General features: G+C 36.1%; 1 protein-coding gene across 1 annotated transcript; it reads right to left on the bottom strand.

Annotated features, from left to right (window-relative positions):
* Positions 1-1,247: 1,247 nt before the first annotated feature.
* Positions 1,248-21,968, bottom strand: LOC140163595 (large ribosomal subunit protein mL62-like). Its single transcript, XM_072186910.1, has 6 exons — positions 21,632-21,968; positions 17,312-17,348; positions 16,302-16,361; positions 5,165-5,247; positions 3,962-4,221; positions 1,248-2,808 (listed from the first exon to the last, which is right to left on the bottom strand). The coding sequence occupies exons 1-6, from the start codon at positions 21,884-21,886 to the stop codon at positions 2,727-2,729; spliced, it is 777 nt and encodes a 258-aa protein (XP_072043011.1). The 5' UTR covers positions 21,887-21,968; the 3' UTR covers positions 1,248-2,726.
* Between the last annotated feature and the right edge of the window lie 222 nt (positions 21,969-22,190).

Raw genomic sequence — 22,190 nt, 5'->3', positions numbered from 1 at the left:
GTGAGTTGCAAATTAGTTCCAGTATTAGATTTAATTTACAAACTAATGTTTTGAACTACTGGATGAATAATCTACACCAAGATATAGTAGTCAAGGTTGTTACTTAAAAAAAATCAATTTTCGTTGTCTAGATTAGGCAATGCAGGTTAGGATATACAGGTAATAACTGGTACCCAGTGGCAGCGCCACAGGGGGGCATGAGGGAGCAAATGCCAAATGCCCCCAGTCAGAACTCTTGCCCCCCCGTTGCTGTTCAGTAAAAATCCAAAATTACGAAAATTTCACCTTTTTGCAGTAATTTTGCTTGTTGATTCCCCCCCCCCCTGAAATTCACTTTGCCCCCTCAATGCCCCCTGGAAAAAAATTCCTGGTGCCGCCACTGCTGGTACCTTATTTATTTTGCAGTCTGTATGTACCTAGAATTTCATTATTTCCACATGAAACTGAATGGATCAGATCAGGTCACAAATAGTGTTTTATTTATTTATTATTTATATAGAAATAAAGATATATTTTAATTCTAAAACAAGATCTCTTATCCTGATTGTTTGACTCATTTGTATTTGACTCCTAATTCTTCCTGATTATCCGACTTCTGAGGAAAAATCATTGGCCAGGCCAATCTGTAAATAGGCATGTGTAGCCTTATTTGATTTTCACATATGTGACCATCCATCACAACTGAGCCTGGATGTCGCCAGTGCCACTATTGAGATATGCTCCATTGAACTTAACAATAAACAATTGGAAACAAAGGATTTATTGACTGTTTTATTGATTTTTCACTACTTAAATGTCAAGTACTGTTAGACATGTTATACATCATTTTAAAGCTAATTTCAAGCAGAATATTTTGGTTGAATATCTCAAAAATGATGATTGGCGACTTCAGGGCTCAGTTGTGCTGGATGGTCACATATGGACAAATTCATAGCATCATACACCATTGCATTTGGTCACAAAAGAGGCTGTTTTAAAAGTTGCACCCGAGTCCATAGGAGTCAACTTTCCTTAACAAACGCATGAATAACCCTGGCCTACTGTATTGTTTGAGTGTTGACCCCTATGGACTCAGATGTATCTTTTCAAATGACCTCTTTTTTACATGAACCATTATGACTAAATGCAATGTGTGAAGCAAATAAGGCACACATATTTTGTCTATTTATTTCAAAAAGCATTTGGGGGAACTGCCAAGTAAAAATCACACCTTCAGACAAAATAATACTATCCATCTCGGACAATAATACGATCCGACAATTAGTGCAGATTTATTTTGAACATTAGAGAACTCGTGGAAATTCATGCTCCACATTCCTCTTTCATGCTACTCAACCACTTCACTAGATCTTTGTAAACTGAAATATTAATTAATTTGACTACCACTCAGGCAAAAAAAAATCAGAAATTCTAGTCCACATTTTGGATAATGCTTTTTGATTCCAGTTGAAATCCATACACTCCCCAATGATGACCTTAATCTTTCAGACAGAAACTGAATTTCAAATGGTGTTACCTGAATGGATAATTCAACTTGAAATCTACACTCTGTGTGAGAGATTAAGATCATGCCATCATTTCAATTGGAATAGCCCAATTAAATGCCCTCCAACCTTTATCCAAAACTTAACATCAATTGGAATCGGTGTCTAGGCTAAAATATTGAGATTTGCCTGGCATCACTTGAATCAAATTGCCAATCCTCAGAGAAGATATTTTATCCTTCCCAGAATCTTTTGTAACATGATACATTACCTCATTTCATCAAATGACACTCCCACTTTGCACAAGTTTCATTTTGAGAATAGACTAAACCTGGGTCGATAGTCAAGATAGACTCAAGAAATCAACATATTTTGCAAGATCTAGATGTGCTCTCTTCATAGCGGTACATTTCATCACTATCAACCCATGTTACACTAGATAGCAAATCAGTTCAAACAATTGAAATGAGAGAAATGCATTATGGGAAGTGTGAGATATCTTCTCTGACCAACCAATCCTAATTTGACCTTTAGAACATTCCTAGACTCCCAAAGCATATTTGGGGTTCAATAACTTCAAACGTGTTGCTATGACCTAGTTTTGTAAATTTGATATACTTCCAAGGTTCAGTAGATTTTCTAAAGAGCTGAATTTTTTTAATTTAGCATCTGACAAAAATCCAAAATGTCTGTCGCAGAATCCATTGGGCACCTATGTTCAATCCAGTTGACAATTTTGGTCAGTTTTATGTTAAATTCCACAGACAACTGTTGGGATTCAGAGATGTTAGGATTTTACACACTTCGGCCTGGTTATATTAATCTATCTGTAATAATTTTAACTGTTATAATTTGCGAGTGGAATCTTCCTCTAGCTTTGCGAATGAATTTTGGTGCATTCATATATTGTAGTTGTAGTTGTAAAAGTTTAAGACATAACACAACTGCAAATCAGCTGTGTTGCACACCAATAATTTATAGTTCATTTCGAGAAGTTCCTTGAACATTAATGGTAACTGTCCAATGCCCTTAAACCTTTAATACACAACCATTAAGATCACTTGGAATCCATTAGCATTGCAGCAGGTTCTTCATGTTTCATTGTAGTAAAAAAAAATGAACACTTGGTGCAAAAGTTCAAGATATAAACACAGTCACAATTGTAAACCAGTCATGTTGCAAATGTATTTCAGTTTGAAAAGCCCCTGTTTGAATCCAATCTTGTGGCCATGGTGGGATTCACTAAACATACACATTTCTGTCTCTCTTGGTAGAAGATCTGTTCTTTTTCTGTTTTAGCCTCTCCCTGTTAGCTTTTTCAATTCTGCAAAAAATAAAGATCGGACATAAGGAAGTTATTAAATAAATACACATTTTAAATCAAGTTGAGTAGGTCTACAGAGTAGAAGCAAAATAACATTCACTACTTTTCATTGGGGTAACCAGAGGGGTAGGCTTGAACCTATCCAATTAGGTTAATTTCCATTTGATGGCCCCCTCACCCAAAATAAACTAGTCTTGTATGGTTTGTTTTGTGATCACACTAGGTTGCTCTTTCAAACCTAGTTCTTAATCAGATCCCCATGAAATGAGACAAGTCCAGTGATAGCTACAGTCCAGTGACCAAAGCGCAAACACACTGATTGCTTAAGTGCTGGACTGCCCCTTCCAAGTGACTACGGCGCAAGCCCACTGATACGAAAGTCATAGTGATCACTGCCCAACCGAGCCTGTTGAGTATATGCCTCGAAGTTGGCTCTAGAGGTTTGATCGACACCAACAACACATATAGGCTGACTCGTTTGTCAAACAACTAAACAACCCCACCAAGTTTATGGTTTTACTTCTTTTGGTTTTAAAATAAAGATGATTGAATACAATTAAATAAAAAACACATTTTTGTGTTTGGTGGGTTATGCCATGAATAGCGCCACCTAGAGGTTAGTAAACAAAACAAGTTGTGATCTACAGGTCATTCAAATAATGTGTGGCCATCATAGAACATACCCATCATGTATATACATGTAGCAAACACAGTGTAAGACAGTCTACCCAATAATATTATTGAAAGAACACGATTGACCAGTTCCACAAAGATTTCAGCTGTGCCATACTCCCGTGTGGCTGCTCGTGAACCGGGGGTACTCGGTACAAATGACCATACGGTGATGTGCCATAAATATGGGTAGCATTTTCGCCTTTTGGTATATCAATAACCCCTTTTTCAAAGCCTATTTTGGTATATGAATGGGTCCTTTTTCAAAATTTTCTCCAACTTTTCAGAAAATAACACAATTTTTCCTTAATCTAGCCAAAATTTTCCCAAAATTTTGGGGAAATTTGTAAAAACTAAGACAATTTGGGTTAAATTTGGCTGAAAATTTTGACTTTTGGTATATCAATGGGTCCAAATTTCTTAAAAAATGGTATAATTTTGGGTTCAAATTCTCAGCGGCACGTCACTACCAAAACCAAACTCGAGCACCCCCCGGCCCGTGAAGCTGCATGCATACCAAGTATTCCATGATGGATACAAATTAGTTGAAAGACTTGTGTATCTTCCTACCTCATAGCAAAAAACTTGTAGGTCTTCTTGTGTGGGTTCCTTAGGTTTCTTAGTGACTTCTACCACTGTGTCCCGTATCTTCTGTAGGCAGTCTGCAAAATTGGTGATCTGAGACCTTGTTCTATCCGATGAGAATACTAGCTCTCCGGCTTTGTTTATTTTTGTCTGTTTCTGGAATGAAAATTGAAGTTTATAAAGATAAGAATTACAAGCAGACTTTCATGCTTGCAAATGTTGGGCCAGTGCAATTCAAATACAGTTTGAACTGCAATGGCATAACATCAGATTAAGCAGTTTGAAGAAGATGGATAATTGGGACAGTTCTGTCCCTTGTTTGTTGTTTTTTACATAGGGAACACATTTTTTATTGGCCTACACAGGGTGTATCATAATAAAGTATACAGTTGGGAAAATGCCACTAGAATAAAAAGTATGAAGTATTTGGTCAAAATGCTTATTGATAGCTGAATCAACATCTTGTCCTCCCACAAGTTGCATGTGATCATTAATAGGACTCAGTGACTCATGTATAGCATTTTGACCAAATGCCTCATACTTTTTAATCTAGTGGCATTTTTCAAACTATAAACTTTATTTTGATACACCCTGTGTAGTGTCTTACGGGATCAAATCAAAACATCCATGATGAAGCCCTATAAATATAACTCGTTTTGTATTTCTGTTACCAAGCTGACTATCTCCCTCCCATCTTAGAAACTGAAACTAAAGTTTGTACGGCTTATAATAGGTGAAAAAATGAGACTTGTAACATTATGTACTGATATAGAATGGCATGCACGTAGTTAGGCGCAGCACTTACGCTAGTTGAGCATTGCCTAATGCGTGACTGGTGCACGCTTATGTTAATTTACCTGACCGTATGTTGAGACTTTATTGATGCGTGCAGCAACAAAAAACAAATAATTTTCACCTATTATAAACTGAACAACAAAAAACATGACATTTCTCTATGTACTTATCTGTAACTATAAAAGCAGAAGTGGGTCAACATCAATGCTTTCAAGAGTATGCGAAATGTGTTTACACCTCTCATTCCCTAACTAAAGTAATTTCAGTCACATGGTTTCATCAATCTTTTGGGTTGCCCCCTTACCTTTTCAAGTATTTTTTCTCGTATATGTTGAGGAAGCCATTCCGCTGTTGCTACATGAAACCTGACATCAGCTTTAGTATTAACTACGATAATGACAAAAAAGAACAACAAAGTGACATTCAAAAAATTTGCTTTGGCTATTAAATGTGGTTTATGATAACCTTTGCTGCAAAGAGAACAAAGTGCTTTGTATTTAAATTTGATGAGCTGTGTTGGTTATTTATTTTAAATTGTAAATATGGTTAGTTTGCCCATTTTAAGTGCATGATTGTGTATGTGTCATGTAATCTCACGTTTTGTTGCGCAATTTTTCGCGTTTTAAATTTAGTATCGCGTTTTTAAATTTATTGACGCGACGCGCGCCGTATTTTTTATTTGGAACGGCAGATCAAAAGATGAATCGAGAGTCAACGCACAGTTTTAGCGGTAGGCCTATTCCAAAAATTTTTGCAAATTGCCTTTTTTATATATTTCCTAGAAACAAGGTATGTTGAAACTTATATTTAAGGGTGTGAGTGAGTCCGGGAATTCGAGTCCCGCTCGATAATCCTATTACCCGGCAGGAAATTCCCTGCCCGGTACCAAATAAAAAAAAAAAAAAAAAGTTTTTGTTTTTTTAAGTTTTTTTTTCAAAGTTTTTTTTCGGTTTTGTAGTGTCTCTGGACCTAGACATAAATGCTAGGATCATGGTTGACCTAAAAAAAAAAAAAAATGAATTTTGATATCATTAATAGAGTATGACATGAAAACTATGTATCAATTTTCATATTAAAATTACAAAACAATGTGCAAAATTCAATTTTTTTTATTTTTTTTTTTTTTAGGTCAACCATGATCCTAGCATTTAGGTCTAGGTCCAGAGACACTACAAAACCGGAAAAAACTTTAAAAAAAAAAAAAAAAAAAAAAAAAAAAAAAAAATTTTTTTTTCGGTTTCGGTTACCCGGTTACCCGCCAGAAAAATGCGCCGGGTACCCGGGCACAAAATAACCCGAAAATCACACCCCTACTTATATTTAATGATTACATATTTATATAGACTTTGTAGATTCTTTTCCTAATTGTGTACTATAGTTAAAACCATTGAAATCCGTATTTTTAGATCATCTCCTGACGTGACTCATATTTTATATTTGGTTTTGCATTGCAAGCTTAAATTCATTGTAGCAATACCAATTTCACTTTTAGTCAATTAATAGTTATTTTATGAATATCTTAGGAAGATTTAATTTATTATTTCATTCAGTTCGTGCAAGAAATTTAAAACATTGTATATTATAAGTCATTCTCTTGTGCATAATTTAAGTGAAGGTTTCTTTTTGTGGGGATTTGGGCTCCTTGCACAAAGTCCACACAAACAGATGTCTCATGTGTTTCTTGTATACAAAAAAGCAGACAAACGAAGTATTTTTTTCAGTGACACTTTCAGGATATGTCAAGTGTGTGCTAATGATGAAACCTATTAAATTTGAATGGTAGTCGACATCTACAAAAAGAATAACGAAGTATTCAGAATTGTACTAATTTAGTTGGACGTTCACAAAGTCACCCAATATTATACCTTATTAATCTGCATTGGCAACTCTGTATTCTGTGCGATCCAACCAGAGGTTGGTCCATATAGTCGTGCACATAGTCGTGCATAGCCGGTTTTGCCTACCGTTGCCATTGGTTACGAATTTATACTTCTATCTCAGACTGGCTGAGGGCCAATCAAGTGGAAGTTGCCCAATAGTCATGATAGTATATCCCCCATTGACTCGGTCGCTTTTAGAGTCGTAACGATGTGGTATAGACTTGCCAGTCTCGTGTACGCCGTTTGTACACAGAGACTGGCTTATGCCACTGTGTGTGTCATTGGGATCTATACAAACGTAGCAACATTTTTTTTGCAATTGAGTCAATTTATATAAAATTGGTACTCACATATCTGATTTCTAAATCATAATTATCCTGTTTAATGTATCCAAGTACCTTACACTTGGAATTTGTGATACTTCAAAGATAATTTTGAGCCATCGACCTTACGAGATGAAACAATGCAAGTCACAAGATCTCGCGAGATGACCCACCTCTTTTACAGCCGGTTTCTGTCTTCAAGTCATGTTCGCGATACAGCCACGTTGCACTCTGGGGTCGAGACTAATCAGTTACGTCGTTAACAACGAGTAAACAAAATGGCTGGGAAAACGGAGGAAATAAATTATTGTGTCCTTAAAAGTGTTTCAGCGTGACGATCAGAAACCTCAAAAAACTATTTTTGTTGGGCCGCGCTTGATATGCTAATGATATACAGGTACATTGTAGGATATAAATTGGATGGTAAATAAGCCAAATATTGCAAGAAATCTACTCGCTAGAATCCTAGCGACCCCGCAAAAAAAATGACCGTCCATGCGAATGTAATATTGAAATCGTAAAATCCCTACTAGTACGGTAATAGACCTACTTGTCACTAATCGTGGCGCGTGATCAAGTCGTGATAAAAAGGTCAAAGTGGCTGATCAATGTGTGGGCATTTTGTTTTTTTGTTTTTGGTTGATTTGTATGGCGCTTTCAACTACTGAGGTTATTTGCGCCAGTACTCACTCCTTTGTCAAGTTGCACCTGTATAATTCCATTCAGTCACAATACATAATTATCTGCTTCACTGCACCTTAGTTATTTCTATCTTCTTCATGCCTAGCTCGTTGTATATCTCTTGCTGTTTGCTCGTACGATGAATCCAAATTTGTTTCCTTGTCGACGTGGTAAAAACCAAACAGTGTCTCTTCAGAGCCACCACAGGCTGAGTCAGCCGAGGAAGGGCTAAAACGTGGTCAAATTACTTTTGCATGATCCTACGCTAGCTTGACTTCCCGCATCCAAGCCTGTTCCCCAGAGCCCAAGTTAGCGTTATCCATCCGACACCACGTGGAGGTTTGGGTTGAGTTGCCCGCGAACAATTACTTTGCCAGCTCTACGGGCCTTGTCGGACAATGTGTGGGCAAATGTTCAACAAGTGGCTTTTTGACCAATCGGCTTTCTAGCAGTAAAATATGGGGACCAATCAGGTTGTATCAATGTGATACCAATAAACTATGATGTATGACTCATCTTGTTAGGCCTACTAAAAATAAAATTCGGTTTCCGGTAACCCGCCCGCCCTCTTTTTTTGGTGCCGCAAAAAAATAATTTATGCCACTTTTGGAAAAAATAAAATTTTTCAAGAGTCGTCCGTGTCGAAATTCTGACATGAAATAATTTATGCCACTTTTGGAAAAAATAAAATTTTTCAAGAGTCGTCCGTGTCGAAATTCTGATATGAAGTTGTTGGAAATCACATTATTTTATTTTCCCCGACTTTCTGCCATTCAATGATTAAAGAAATACAGTTGAATTGATAGATAATATTTATCGCGATATAGGCCTAGGCCTATGCACAACTATTTTATTTATGAAAACAGCGTGCAGCAGGACTCGTAATATTAAGTAGGCCTACAACTATTGAAAACTATTGAACTACCAGCAAACACAAAAACGTTTTAAAACGTTTTAAATAAGATATATTTTGGCTTTTGGTTTAGCTAAAAACGTTTTAATAACATTAAAATGTCGGGTTATATAAAGGTCATGATAACGTTAACGTTTTGTATGAAAACACAATACAACAATATTTTTCAATGTTTTCAAAAAATGTTATTGTAAACTATTTTTACAAACATTTTTGCCAAATATTGTGTCAATACTTAAATAACATTATGTTAAAATGTTTGAACCCAGCAAACACAGAAATGTTCTTAAAATGTTTTTTTCAAAACCTTTTAATAACATTTAAATGTCGGGTTATATAAAGGTCATGAAAACGTTTTTAAAACGTTATTGAAAATATTTTGGGCAAAAATTTTTTTCGCAAATATTTTTTCAACCCCAAAATAAGATTCTGTTTTGAATGTTTTGTATCAAGTTTTCAAGAATGTTTTTGGAATGTTATTAAAACGTTTTTATACCCTTTATATAACCCGACATTTAAACGTTTTCTGTAAAACATTTTGTTTGCTGAGCAGTAGATTATCAAAATATGTTTTTTAAGGTTATGAAAATGTTTTATACTCTTAATATACCCTTTATATAACCCGACATTTAAACGTTTTCTGACAACCTTTTGCGAATGATGTCGAAAACGTTTTGTGTTTGCTGGGTATTTTGTCTGTGTCCGCAAAAAATTTGATAAAAACGGTAATAGTAGGCCTAACACTATAAGACAAAGGCCTAACGCTCATTAAATCGGTGTTGTTGTCGAACTAATTCCCATAAAGCTCGTATTAAAAAGAGCAAGTAATAAAAAAGTTAAAATGCTAAAAATGATGTAGGCCGAAAAATTGTGTAATCTTGTCCTAGACACTCAACGATAAACCCCTATCAAGTATGAATAAAAGACTGTTCATTTCAATTTATAAACGTTGAGGAAGTTGTGCATTTTGTCAGCACCGATATAATAAAAATTAAAATAACTAACCTGGCAGATTTCAGGATTAACCAACATTTATTTTCTCATGCCGCTCGCCCAGGCCTGCATATTATCCCGTCAAGAAACTCAACCCTAGGCCTACCTTTTTCAACATGTAAATATAATTCCATAGCGATAAATAGTGAACGTTGCATTGAAGATGAGGATACTTGGATGATACAGATATTAAGCACATGTTAAATGGGGGGGTATGGGGATGTCCCAGTTTGTTTTACAAGGGCAATTATTATTTGACCCAAACTTTTTGGTGGGTGGGTTCATCATGACCCGAGACAGAACAAGTTTGTATTGGTTAATGGGTCAAGGTCATCCAGGGGTCATCTGAGGTCAAATTAGTAAAAACTATCATATGGGCATGAAACTTGATAGGGTAGATTCAATATTTAGAGCCAAATTTGTGGAGGGTAATTTCGGGGTCACCAAAGGTCAAATTAGTAACAACTGTCACATCACATTGGCATGATACTTGGTGGGTACAGTCAATATTTAGAGCCAAAATTTTGGAAGGTCATTTTGGGGTCACCAGAGGTCATCTGAGGTCAAATTAGGTAAAACTGTCATATGGACATGAAACTTGGTTAGTACAGTCAACATTTAGAGCCAATTCTTAAAAGGTCATTTGGGGTCACCAGAGGTCATCTGAGGTCAAATTAGTTAAAACTGTCATATGGGCATGAAACTTGGTTAATACAGTCAACATTTAGAGCCAAATTTTTGAAGGTCATTTCAGGGGTCAACAGAGGTCATCTGAGGTCAAATTAGGTTAAACTGTCATATGGGCATGAAACTTGGTTAATACAGTCAACATTTAGAGCCACATTTTTTTAAGGTCATTTCGGGGTCAACAGAGGTCATCTGAGGTCAATTAGGTTAAACTGTCATATGGGCATGAAACTTGGTTAATACAGTCAACATTTAGAGCCAAATTTGTTGAAGGTAATTTTGAGGTCACCAGAGGTCATCTGAGGTCAAATTAGTTAAAACTGTCATATGGACATGAAACTTGGTTAATACAGTGAACATTTAGAGCCATGGTTAGTCACCATATGTCATCCGAGGTCAAATTAGTTAAAACTGTCATATGGACATGAAACTTGGTAAGTACAGTTTACATTTGAGCCAAATTTTTTGAAGATCATTTGGGGTCACCAGAGGTCATCTGAGGTCAAATTCGTTAAAACTGTCATATGGGCATGAAACTTGGTTAATACAGTCTACATTTAGAGCCAAATTTTTTGAAGGTCATTTGGGGTCACCAGAGATCATCTGAGGTCAAATTAGTTAAAACTGTCATATGGGCATGAAACATGGTTAGTACAGTCAACATTTAGAGCCAAATTTTTGAAGGTCATTTTGGGGTCACCAGAGGTCATATTAGTAAAAACTGTCATATGGGCATGAAACTTGGTGGATACAGTCACCATTTAGAGCCATATTTTGGTAAGGTCATTTGGGGGTCACCAGGGGTCATCTGAGGTCAAATTAGTAAAATGTTGTATTGGCAAGAAACCTCTGTCTAGATTTGATCCCCAAGTCAGGTAAACTTAAAAAATTGGTTTGATTTACACTTATTGATTTCACGTTCAAGTCATTAACTGTTTACAAGTTAATATTATATTTGACTATTTTTGGATCCCAACTAACCTGGCAGATTTCAGGATTAACCAACATTTATTTTCTCATGCCGCTCGCCCAGGCCTGCATATTATCCCGTCAAGAAACTCAACCCTAGGCCTACCTTTTTCAACATGTAAATATAATTCCATAGCGATAAATAGTGAACGTTGCATTGAAGATGAGGATACTTGGATGATACAGATATTAAGCACATGTTAAATGGGGGGGTATGGGGATGTCCCAGTTTGTTTTACAAGGGCAATTATTATTTGACCCAAACTTTTTGGTGGGTGGGTTCATCATGACCCGAGACAGAACAAGTTTGTATTGGTTAATGGGTCAAGGTCATCCAGGGGTCATCTGAGGTCAAATTAGTAAAAACTATCATATGGGCATGAAACTTGATAGGGTAGATTCAATATTTAGAGCCAAATTTGTGGAGGGTAATTTCGGGGTCACCAAAGGTCAAATTAGTAAAAACTGTCACATCACATTGGCATGATACTTGGTGGGTACAGTCAATATTTAGAGCCAAAATTTTGGAAGGTCATTTTGGGGTCACCAGAGGTCATCTGAGGTCAAATTATTAAAAACTGACATATGGGCATGACAATTGGTTAGTACAGTCAACATTTAGAGCCAAATTTTTTGAAGGTCATTTGGGGTCACCAGAGGTCATCTGAGGTCAAATTAGTTAAAACTGTCATATGGGCATGAAACTTGGTTAATACAGTCAACATTTAGAGCCAAATTTTTTGAAGGTCATTTCAGGGGTCAACAGAGGTCATCTGAGGTCAAATTAGGTTAAACTGTCATATGGGCATGAAACTTGGTTAATACAGTCAACATTTAGAGCCACATTTTTTAAGGTCATTTCTGGGGTCAACAGAGGTCATCTGAGGTCAATTAGGTTAAACTGTCATATGGGCATGAAACTTGGTTAATACAGTCAACATTTAGAGCCAAATTTGTTGAAGGTAATTTTGAGGTCACCAGAGGTCATCTGAGGTCAAATTAGTTAAAACTGTCATATGGACATGAAACTTGGTTAATACAGTGAACATTTAGAGCCAAATTTTTTAAGGTCATTTCGGGGTCACCATATGTCATCCGAGGTCAAATTAGTTAAAACTGTCATATGGACATGAAACTTGGTAAGTACAGTTTACATTTGAGCCAGATTTTTTGAAGATCATTTGGGGTCACCAGAGGTCATCTGAGGTCAAATTCGTTAAAACTGTCATATGGGCATGAAACTTGGTTAATACAGTCTACATTTAGAGCCAAATTTTTGAAGGTCATTTGGGGTCACCAGAGATCATCTGAGGTCAAATTAGTTAAAACTGTCATATGGGCATGAAACATGGTTAGTACAGTCAACATTTAGAGCCAAATTTTTTGAAGGTCATTTTGGGGTCACCAGAGGTCATATTAGTAAAAACTGTCATATGGGCATGAAACTTGGTGGATACAGTCACCATTTAGAGCCATATTTTGGTAAGGTCATTTGGGGGTCACCAGGGGTCATCTGAGGTCAAATTAGTAAAATGTTGTATTGGCAAGAAACCTCTGTCTAGATTTGATCCCCAAGTCAGGTAAACTTAAAAAATTGGTTTGATTTACACTTATTGATTTCACGTTCAAGTCATTAACTGTTTACAAGTTAATATTATATTTGACTATTTTTGGATCCCAAAAGTTTGGTTATGGACCCCTATTTTTTGGATTTAAGATAAGAGGGTCCATTTGGAGTTAACTCCTTACTTTTTTCTACCCCTAATTATGGTCATTTCAAAATATTATTTTATCTGTTTAGTGTTTTGTATTGCATAAATTTCCAAATTGTATGTAGCAGTTTTCTATAATTGCACAAACAGAAAAAGCTTTTATATATAGACAAGAACAGTGAATGACAGAGAGTAGGTAAATGATATTGGACAGTACGACACACTTATGTAGTATGAGAAGAGCTTTTGCGATTGAGACCCCGAGTCATACTGTTTTTCTATTGGCTAGCCTTCAAGTGTTAAATTGGGTCGAAATTTCAGTATGTGTAAATAATTTTTTTTTCCTTCCTTCCGTCCCAATTTTTTCAGAGCATGTTACCGGAAACATCATTTTATTTTTATTTAGCCTTATTTATATTATGGCGTAGTACGTTTTGTGCATTGCCGTCCACGGGATATTATAAAAGAAAAATCGATTTTGCCCAAACCTGTAAATAAACACATCAAGGAAATTGGTACTTGACTTGATGAATGACTCATCGTGTTGAGCGAATTGATGATGATGATAGCGATTACGTAACGCTATGACACAAGTTTTTGTACATTGAAACGCCTACAATGTTGTATCGGTAAATAATAATTAATTTAAATGATGTTGCGACGCCTATGCTATATTCCATGTTTTTGTTTACACCACGCCAAATAACGCGTCACATGCGCCCGTCAGTGAGTGCGGATTGCCAAACCCGCGATTTGGTAACCCAATTGGGCGACTTTTGAACATTTTCCCCGCGACTTTTGACAATTTCCTGTCCCATAGAAACCAATGGTTAAGAAAAAATTGGGCGATTTTTCAACATTGGCTCACGCGACTTCCGATCATTTCATGTCCCATAGAAACCAATGGTAAAGAGAAAAATTAGGCGACTTTTCGATTATTTGACCCATAATTGGCTGAAATCTTTTGGCAACCCGGCCGTCACTTCCCTTCAAAGTATCCACTGCAGACAGACGTGTAATTAATTCGGTCAAATCGGTCTCATTCATCAACAAACATTATACATTCAACTTCTATTCAACAACTATTTCACCAGGCCAAGTGTCCATGCTCCTATGTTTTCCCTTCAACCTTTACAAACCTCTACCGTCTACCCATTTTAACTCTCTAACCTCTCTAACCTTCTTACAAACATTTAACTAATTACCCCCACCCATCGACTCGCCAAATCCCCACAAGGTTCTGAACAGAAACAAAACATACATCACGCTTAACCTAAACCAATCAATCACAAACACCATCAATGATCACCCAAACACATGTACCATTCAGTACCAAAACAAACCACCAAAGCAGAGAACCGCGAAGCCCGAGAACCGCTCTAGTTATATTATTGTTTCAGACCTAAATCACAGTTGTTTTAATAAATCATAACAAGGAGTAATAAACACACATGCTTCGAAGTTAAATTAATCAACGTGAAACAGTTAATCAAGTTTGCCACCGCTATCATCTCATGACAGTATGCCTATATATTTATGGATCCTATGTATTTAAATAGTTTGTTAAATTATTTTGATGTATTTTGATGTATATTTTAATGTGTATTTTGATGTATATTTTAATGTGACCCCTGTGCCTCATGGAAGAACAGAGGATACCTTAAAACATCCACTGAATGAGTAACCCAGGCAAAAGAAGAAATAAAACAAACAAACAAACATCATATAATGCCAATCAATTCAAAGGCCAAACCTTGATTGGTGCACTACTGAATGACATTTTGAGGTGTGCTTTTTATTTGTCCTTTTGTTGTTGTAAAAGGTACTTTAACATAGAAGTTAATGGAGATAGTAGTAGCTCTACACAGGAACCAGGGCCTGTATCTATGCGCACTCCTGAGATGTGTTTCAATATGATCTCCTTTTGAACGCGGGGACGGCATTACATCATGAGCGCCCTCACTCATGTACAGCATTGTGACACAAGCACCCTACCCACACATGCAATCAATATGCAATCATTTTCCCGATGCGGATACAAGCGCTGTGTAGACACTCTTATGGATGGTTTTATAAGAGCAAATGTGCCTAAATGAGATAATCAAGTTCAAGACACCCACATGTGTGTACAAGTCCCTGAATGGGCTCTCTCCTCAGAACATTTCCAACTGTCTCATGATCAAGAGCTCCATACATGCTTTGAGTACTAGGTCCAGTGAGAGTGTTAATTTTATCATTCCTCGCACCAGGAAATGTGCTGGGGATAGAGCCTTTTCTTTTTTCTCTTTTCCACTGGGCACATATTACGGTGCCAGTGCTTTTATTTTGTTTTGTTTTTATAATGGGGGATAACAGTGACTGCCCCAAGGTTTTGGAATGGCTTACCATCTACAATCAAGAATGCCATCAGCCTGTACTAGCCTCATTTAAGTCATTCATCAAAACTCACTTACATGTAAAATTTCCGTAATTTTTGCTGCCATTGCTTTTTGTATTTTTGAATTTTTTGGTTTTCTTTTCTCTTGCACTTTGAATCCCTAGGCAAAGGCGCATATAAATACTTGTTATGTTATGTTACAAATGTCAATGGGCACAGCTTCAACCAAACATGAGGGTTCCCTCAAAGCGCTGACATACACACACACACTTATTTCGAGATATCGAATGCCTTCCTCGTGGCATAAATTTATTGTTTATTGTATCTCTAAACGTAATGATGATACGTATAAACAGATTCCTGCAAAAATGAGCAGTTTTTGAGAAAATCCTAAAATTTGATTTTGATTTTACTGCCTTGAGGAAGGCATACAGACTACAGATGCATGTGTGAAAAAGCTATCTCAACACATATACATCACTGTACAGGGTTGTAGTTAACAGAGCACAAGTTCTGGGCAGCAGATCACAGAAACTGGATACTTTTAGCAAGATATTACCAATTCTCATACTGGACACTTTTAGAATACATAAAATCATAAAATACACAGTGTTCTAAAACTGTTCTTTGAGTTTCAGAGGTGGGCTCCAGCACTAAAATCAATCTTTAGTGGTGGGCTCCAGGAGTGCATGTTGGGCTCCACTGCTCATTGCCGTCCACCGTAGCTATAGTCTATATCTGCCTCCAGTCACATGGAACTTGTAAGATTTGAAGTTCAGCGAGTTCTATGTTAGTTTAAAGTTACTTAATGCATGTACATCGATGAAAGTGGCGCATACACGCAAGAAACAAAGCTAAGCCAAAGCAGAACATGCTGAACTTCAAAGTTAGTGCCGCTGACCTCACCTTTATTTACATGCTGACCCCCAGGCCCACTACTGGTGCTGTATTTGATTGTTAATTTATCTGCAATGAAAATGGGCAATATGGTTAATTTATTTTAGAAAGATGAGTAAAAATAAAATTAAAAAAAACTAAAAACAATAAAAAAACTTCACTGTTTAGGACTAGCTCTTGACCAGTCATGCATATTGTTTATACCGTACTTACAATCCCAGGGGGCCACTTGTTTGGGTGGGCGCTTATTTTTCACCTGATTTACCTAATTTTTTCATAAGGGTCGTTTATTAGAGACAAGTTAACCTACATTATAATAGGGTCCCGAGACGTGCTACATGTAGTAGCTTTTCTGATGCAGTAAATGTATTGCAAGTTTACACAGGACTTCAAATCCTCAAGCTATAAATCTATCAGTCACTTCAACATTTATGGTACCCTTTAGCTGTTTAGCAAATTGAAAATACCCTGGGTGGGCGCTTATTGGGGTATGGGCGCTTATTGGAACGAATACGGTATTTCAAGTACAAAAAAAACAAGGAAAAGGGTAGTTGTAGTAACTGCAAATTTCGAACGTTTGAGGACTTGTTCTCAAGTTGTAGGTACTGCCCATGGGTGCCTCCAGGGTTTTATTTTGGCAAATTTACATTAGTTTATCTGGTAAAATACTCACTTTAGAAACCTGTGTCACTGATGTATGTCATCTGTGATTACTAAACTTATTCTATGCATCAGCTTTTGTCCAAAGAAATATTTAAAAAGATAATTTTGAGCGACTTTTATGAGCAGCGAAAAGTCCACTCCACGACTATGTACATGTGAATATGGTGATGAATGCACGCTAAATCGCAGCGACACATACCTCATTGGAACTCATGTGAGTTCCAATTATTGGAACTAGGAAAAGGGTCTCTTTTGACGGCAGAAAAATAACAAAAATATTTGAATTAATCTCCAGGGCGGGGATGATATACATGTTATTTATTTTACTTGGCCTAATATATCTAGTGTCCACTTACCTACAGGAATTTGACCACTAAACTGCTCTTCTTTATTCTAATATGAAAAGAAAAAAGAGGATGCTAAAATCATACTGCTTTTATACTAGGGCAACAGTACAGGTAACCCTTTGGGTTGGCCGGTTAAAACCGCCCCGGTTTAAACCCTGTGGTTAAAACCGGTTAAAACCAGGTTTAAACCGCCTAGTTTTGACCGCTAAAAAGTGGTCAAAACTGGTCAAAACCATTTTGATGCTACAAAATAAAATAAAATAAAGGAAAAAGTCTGAAAATTTACCTCACTTGACATTTATTTTAATACAAACACTCAAAACTGTTGCTAGTATCATACAAGTGCAACAAACAAACAAATTGATATCACTGTAGACTGTATAACATTATTTTTGTTACTCCATAGTGGCAATGCTAGAGTTAGCTTAAATCCATTAGCCTAATTATCAAAATTTTAAAAGCAACATTGGTTTTAGTTTTCTTAAATGTTGAGACTAAGTTTAGTTGCACATTTGCAATTATTCTTCCTGAACTCATGCCTAACACTACATCTTATCCAGGGTTCGCAGATTTTTGCCACAGGTGGAAAAAAACATGGTTTTAACCGCAGTTTTAACCGCAGTTTTAACCGCTTGGCAAAAACTAATCTCAAACTAAATTATTAAGTTAAAAAAAATACTTTCTAATGCATTTTTCTGAATTGTGGCTTGTCAAATTCAAAAATTTTCATTTTAAGGACTTGATGAGACAAAAAATATGCTGAATGATTCATTGAAAGTTGTGTGTTACTGTTTATGAGCTTTCTGTATTACTTTGGCCAAGTGGGTGCGTAAATCTATATATTTTCTTAATTAATGATTTATTCATTAATTAATTAATAATTCAACAACTCTTCCTATACCTTTGTACAGGAGCCAACCGTTGTTAATCCGTGATGAATCCACACTTTTACTGAAGCGTATACTGTGAACGCGAAGCGAGACTACGGCGTTACGCGAGAGCGCGTAAAATTCGTCATGCCTGGAACCTTTGTGCGTACATGCAAGCTTACAAGTTGAATTCAGTATTTTCAAATAGTGGCTAAATTTTGCCGTTTTATTCTGTAGTTTTATTGATGATATTAACAGAAAATCATCGAAGTTTTTGTAAGGCTTAGTGACAATGATTAACTGACATTTCCCCGTGAAATAATCGTGAATTATACGATCTTTAGCTTCTTTTCGTTGTTGAAAGGATTCAATCATGTTTCATCGTTGTTCATCACCGTTTAACAACTTCGCGTCCGGTAGCGTCTGCGTGGTTTACTTCATTTAAACCACGCAGACGACGCGGCCGCATCGTTGTTAAACGGTGATGAACAACGGTGAAACATGATTGAATCCCTAAATGAATAATATTATTCTATTATTATCTGAGTAGTGATTATAGTAATATGTTATACATACATGATGCATCAACTTCATTTTAACTCTAGAATACATATCATGTTTTGACCAGATTTGACCGCTTTTGTCCGGTTTTGACCGGTTTAAACCTGGTTTTAACCGCTTTGTGGACAAAACAGGTTTTGACCGGTCAAAAGTCCAACCCTGATTTGGAAATTTCTGACCACATCCAAATTCATAATTTAAATAAATAAGTGTTTGTTTGAGGTAAAAGTCAAAGGAAAACATTTTGCATAATCTATCTATTGTATGAATACTGTAACATAAACTGGATCAGATTTAAATGCTCTCAACTTCAAGAAGAGCTTTATTAGGCCAAGTAAAAAATTAAACATGTTTCACGTCCCCTCCCGCTTCCTTTTTTGAGGTTTCTTCAATTTTATTTTTATTTTTGAAATTCAGTCATGACTTCTCAAAAAATATGTCTAGGAAGTAGAGATGCTTTCTATAGCCTTGCAATATACAAGAAACACTTTTATAAGGTTTTGTGATAGTTAGAGGGGGCCTATCTCTCAGAACAAGAAATAAAAAGAAGCCTCCTCCTTTTTTCCAGGCATTGTTCATGATTATTGTATAGGGGAGATTGGGGTTAGTTGAAACATTTTTCACAAAATCGTCTTTTTAACGCAAACCGATTACTTTCAAGAAACACTAACCATACCAGTATAAACATATACATACATGCTACAAATACAGCCTTAAATTTTATTGGACCTGCTTATGATTATTCATATAATCCAATTTGAAAATTTGAAAAAAAGTGTTTCAACTAACCCCACCCCTGGGGTAAGTTGAAACATAGGGTGGGGTTAGTTGAAACATGGCTTGTAAAAATTTCAGAATAATTATTATTGTGTTGTTAGGGTTATACTTCCCTTGAAGGCACCCTTTAACATACAATCAGTGTGAAAAAATGAATAAATAAATATGTGGGAGGGCGGGTCAATACTTTGGACACAAGGTGACGAGTGTCACCATGGACAAAAATATGAGAAGCCTAAAATATTATAAAATGTACTTTCTGTGTGCACTTTTTGCTTGTATTATTGCTTTTTAACCATATTAAAGCAATATTGAAGAAATGGTAAACATGTTACAAATTTTTAAAAGTCAAATTTTTAACCATATTTTTCTATGCGATTTTCACGCTTCAACTAACCCCACCTCAAAAGTTTCAACTAACTTGATGCCTATTTTTACATTTCAAAGTTCATTACACAAAATAAGAAATACAATAAAACTTTTATTTAACATTATTCTGGGACTTACTACTAGTGCTTATGATACTCAAAAAATAATCCCCTGAATCTTCAAACAACATGGAGATAACGATCTTTTCTGAGGGGTATAAAAATTAGTCAGCAAGTCAAAAACAGATATTCCTTTCCCAAGCCAACACTGGTGGGGCATCAGTGCTGTTGCTAATTTGGTGGATGACCCTTACTAATACCTATTACTAGGTGCCAGTATTTTACCAAATTAATTTTTTGTGTCAGAAAAAAATACAATGTTTCAACTTACCCAGTGTTCCAACTAACCCCAATCTCCCCTACGCTAAAACAGCTCTAATTATGGGTATTCACACCAATTTTGTGATAAAAAATAAAAAATAAAAAGCCCCCTCTTCCTCCTTTTTTTCAAAAACCCGGACGTGAAACATGTTTTTTATTTTACTTGGCCTTAAGTAAAGCTATTCCACCCCAGGCGCACAGCATGCTCATGCATGGAGCCAACTTGACACAGCGAACCCGCGGGTTTTGTCTGGGGTCCATTGAAATTGTGTGGCATTATATGTTCCCCACTGTAGCACCGTAGACACACATATATATGATCAAGTAGGTATCCCAGGCAAACCTTAGTTAACACATTTGCTAGTCAGCCAAATTCGCCGACAATGTCAATGCATATTTACATAGAAATTTAAAACAACTGGTCGAAGAAGGAAACCTACATAAATATGTTTTCTATACTTCACTTGACCCAAATATATGAGTTTTTATGGTGATAAGACAATCGCACATGGAATTTTGATAGCAGTTCCATTAAAAAAAGCTGCTATCATAATGAGACTAAGATCTAGAAACACCCCCGAAATTTTGATGAAAGTCAATCTTTGACAAGATGTAACTTTGCTACGGAAAGTGCTATGAAAAAAAGGTTTTCAGTTTTGGCTTTGTTTCCTCAAGAGCTTTAATTTGATATATAAAATGATGCAGTTTGATGGCAAATTTGAATTCACCTAGCATACCTAGATCAAGGACGCGAAGGTGGGATGTTTACAAACAGAGAGGTAGACAAAGGGCCTGTCAAAACTGTTCCGCTTGTCCAAATACTCAAGTATCATTATGGTCCACAATAGAGTGATTCACGCAACATGAATAGGGTATTAAAAAACTGAAGGACCATGTGCTTCTTTTGTCCAATTTGGCATCAAGATTTCGAATGGAAACAGTTCAGACCCAGAACACGATCATGTCAGAAATTATTATTTTGTTCTGGGTCTGATTTAATATTCGGACTAGTCATCCGTATATTATTTAAAATTTAAAATTTTAATTTTTTTAAAGTTAAAATAATTAAAACTTTGCAATTGCATATTGATTAAAAAAACATTTTGAATACAAATCAACCATGTCCATGAATGATCCTAGACCTAGCAATTAGCTCTACAAAAATGTCTAGGTCAAGTAACACTCCAAAAGGGAAAATATTAAAAAAACATTTTTATAAAGTATGGGCATCCGACGGATAACCTGCAGTGAATTTCTGGTCATCCGCCAGCAAATGAATCTGGCCTTCAGGATGACCACTTAATTTGTACATATTTACATAAATTTATAAAATCGTACATTAATAATTATGGCTTTAACTAGTAAAAACTTACCGTGTTAGTTTCTTTCTGTGTAATATGGCGGGAGTGTGAAACTAAATGTGTTACGTTACCACGGTTAACATGGTGGTGATGGTTAAGCTTACTCGAAAATTCCGTGTTGTTGCTATTTGGGTAGAGCTTATCTAATATGCTGTAGGCGCTTTTAAATCCACCTACACAAATTGCACGACATTGAACATGTTGAACTGAAACTAGTCTTAGATTTCTACATGTGTACAGTAGCGGCGGGCCTAAATTTCTTAGCATTTTGAATGATCTACACTCAGTACTTTCCAAATTAGTCAACGAATTCGGAAGCTTTGCATTTTTAGTGCACGCTGAGTGTAGTATGAAATATTTTTAACACAAAGATGGTCACCGTCGCAAATGGAAAATACGAAAGACTAAATTTATGCATAAAATATTCTTTACGACAGTTCTTAGGCTCGTTCGTTCGTACTGCAGGAACAATAATTTTGGTTTTTACTATTATTTTTGCTATCATGATTAAAATATTCATTAAAAGTAACGATTATTTTTTACAGTAATATAATAAAAGCAATGGAAAGAA

This window comes from Amphiura filiformis, chromosome 11, assembly GCF_039555335.1.
Source record: "Amphiura filiformis chromosome 11, Afil_fr2py, whole genome shotgun sequence".
NCBI lineage: Eukaryota > Metazoa > Echinodermata > Ophiuroidea > Amphilepidida > Amphiuridae > Amphiura > Amphiura filiformis.
Note: the sequence above shows the minus strand (reverse complement) of the source record. Positions and strands in the feature narration are given on the sequence as shown.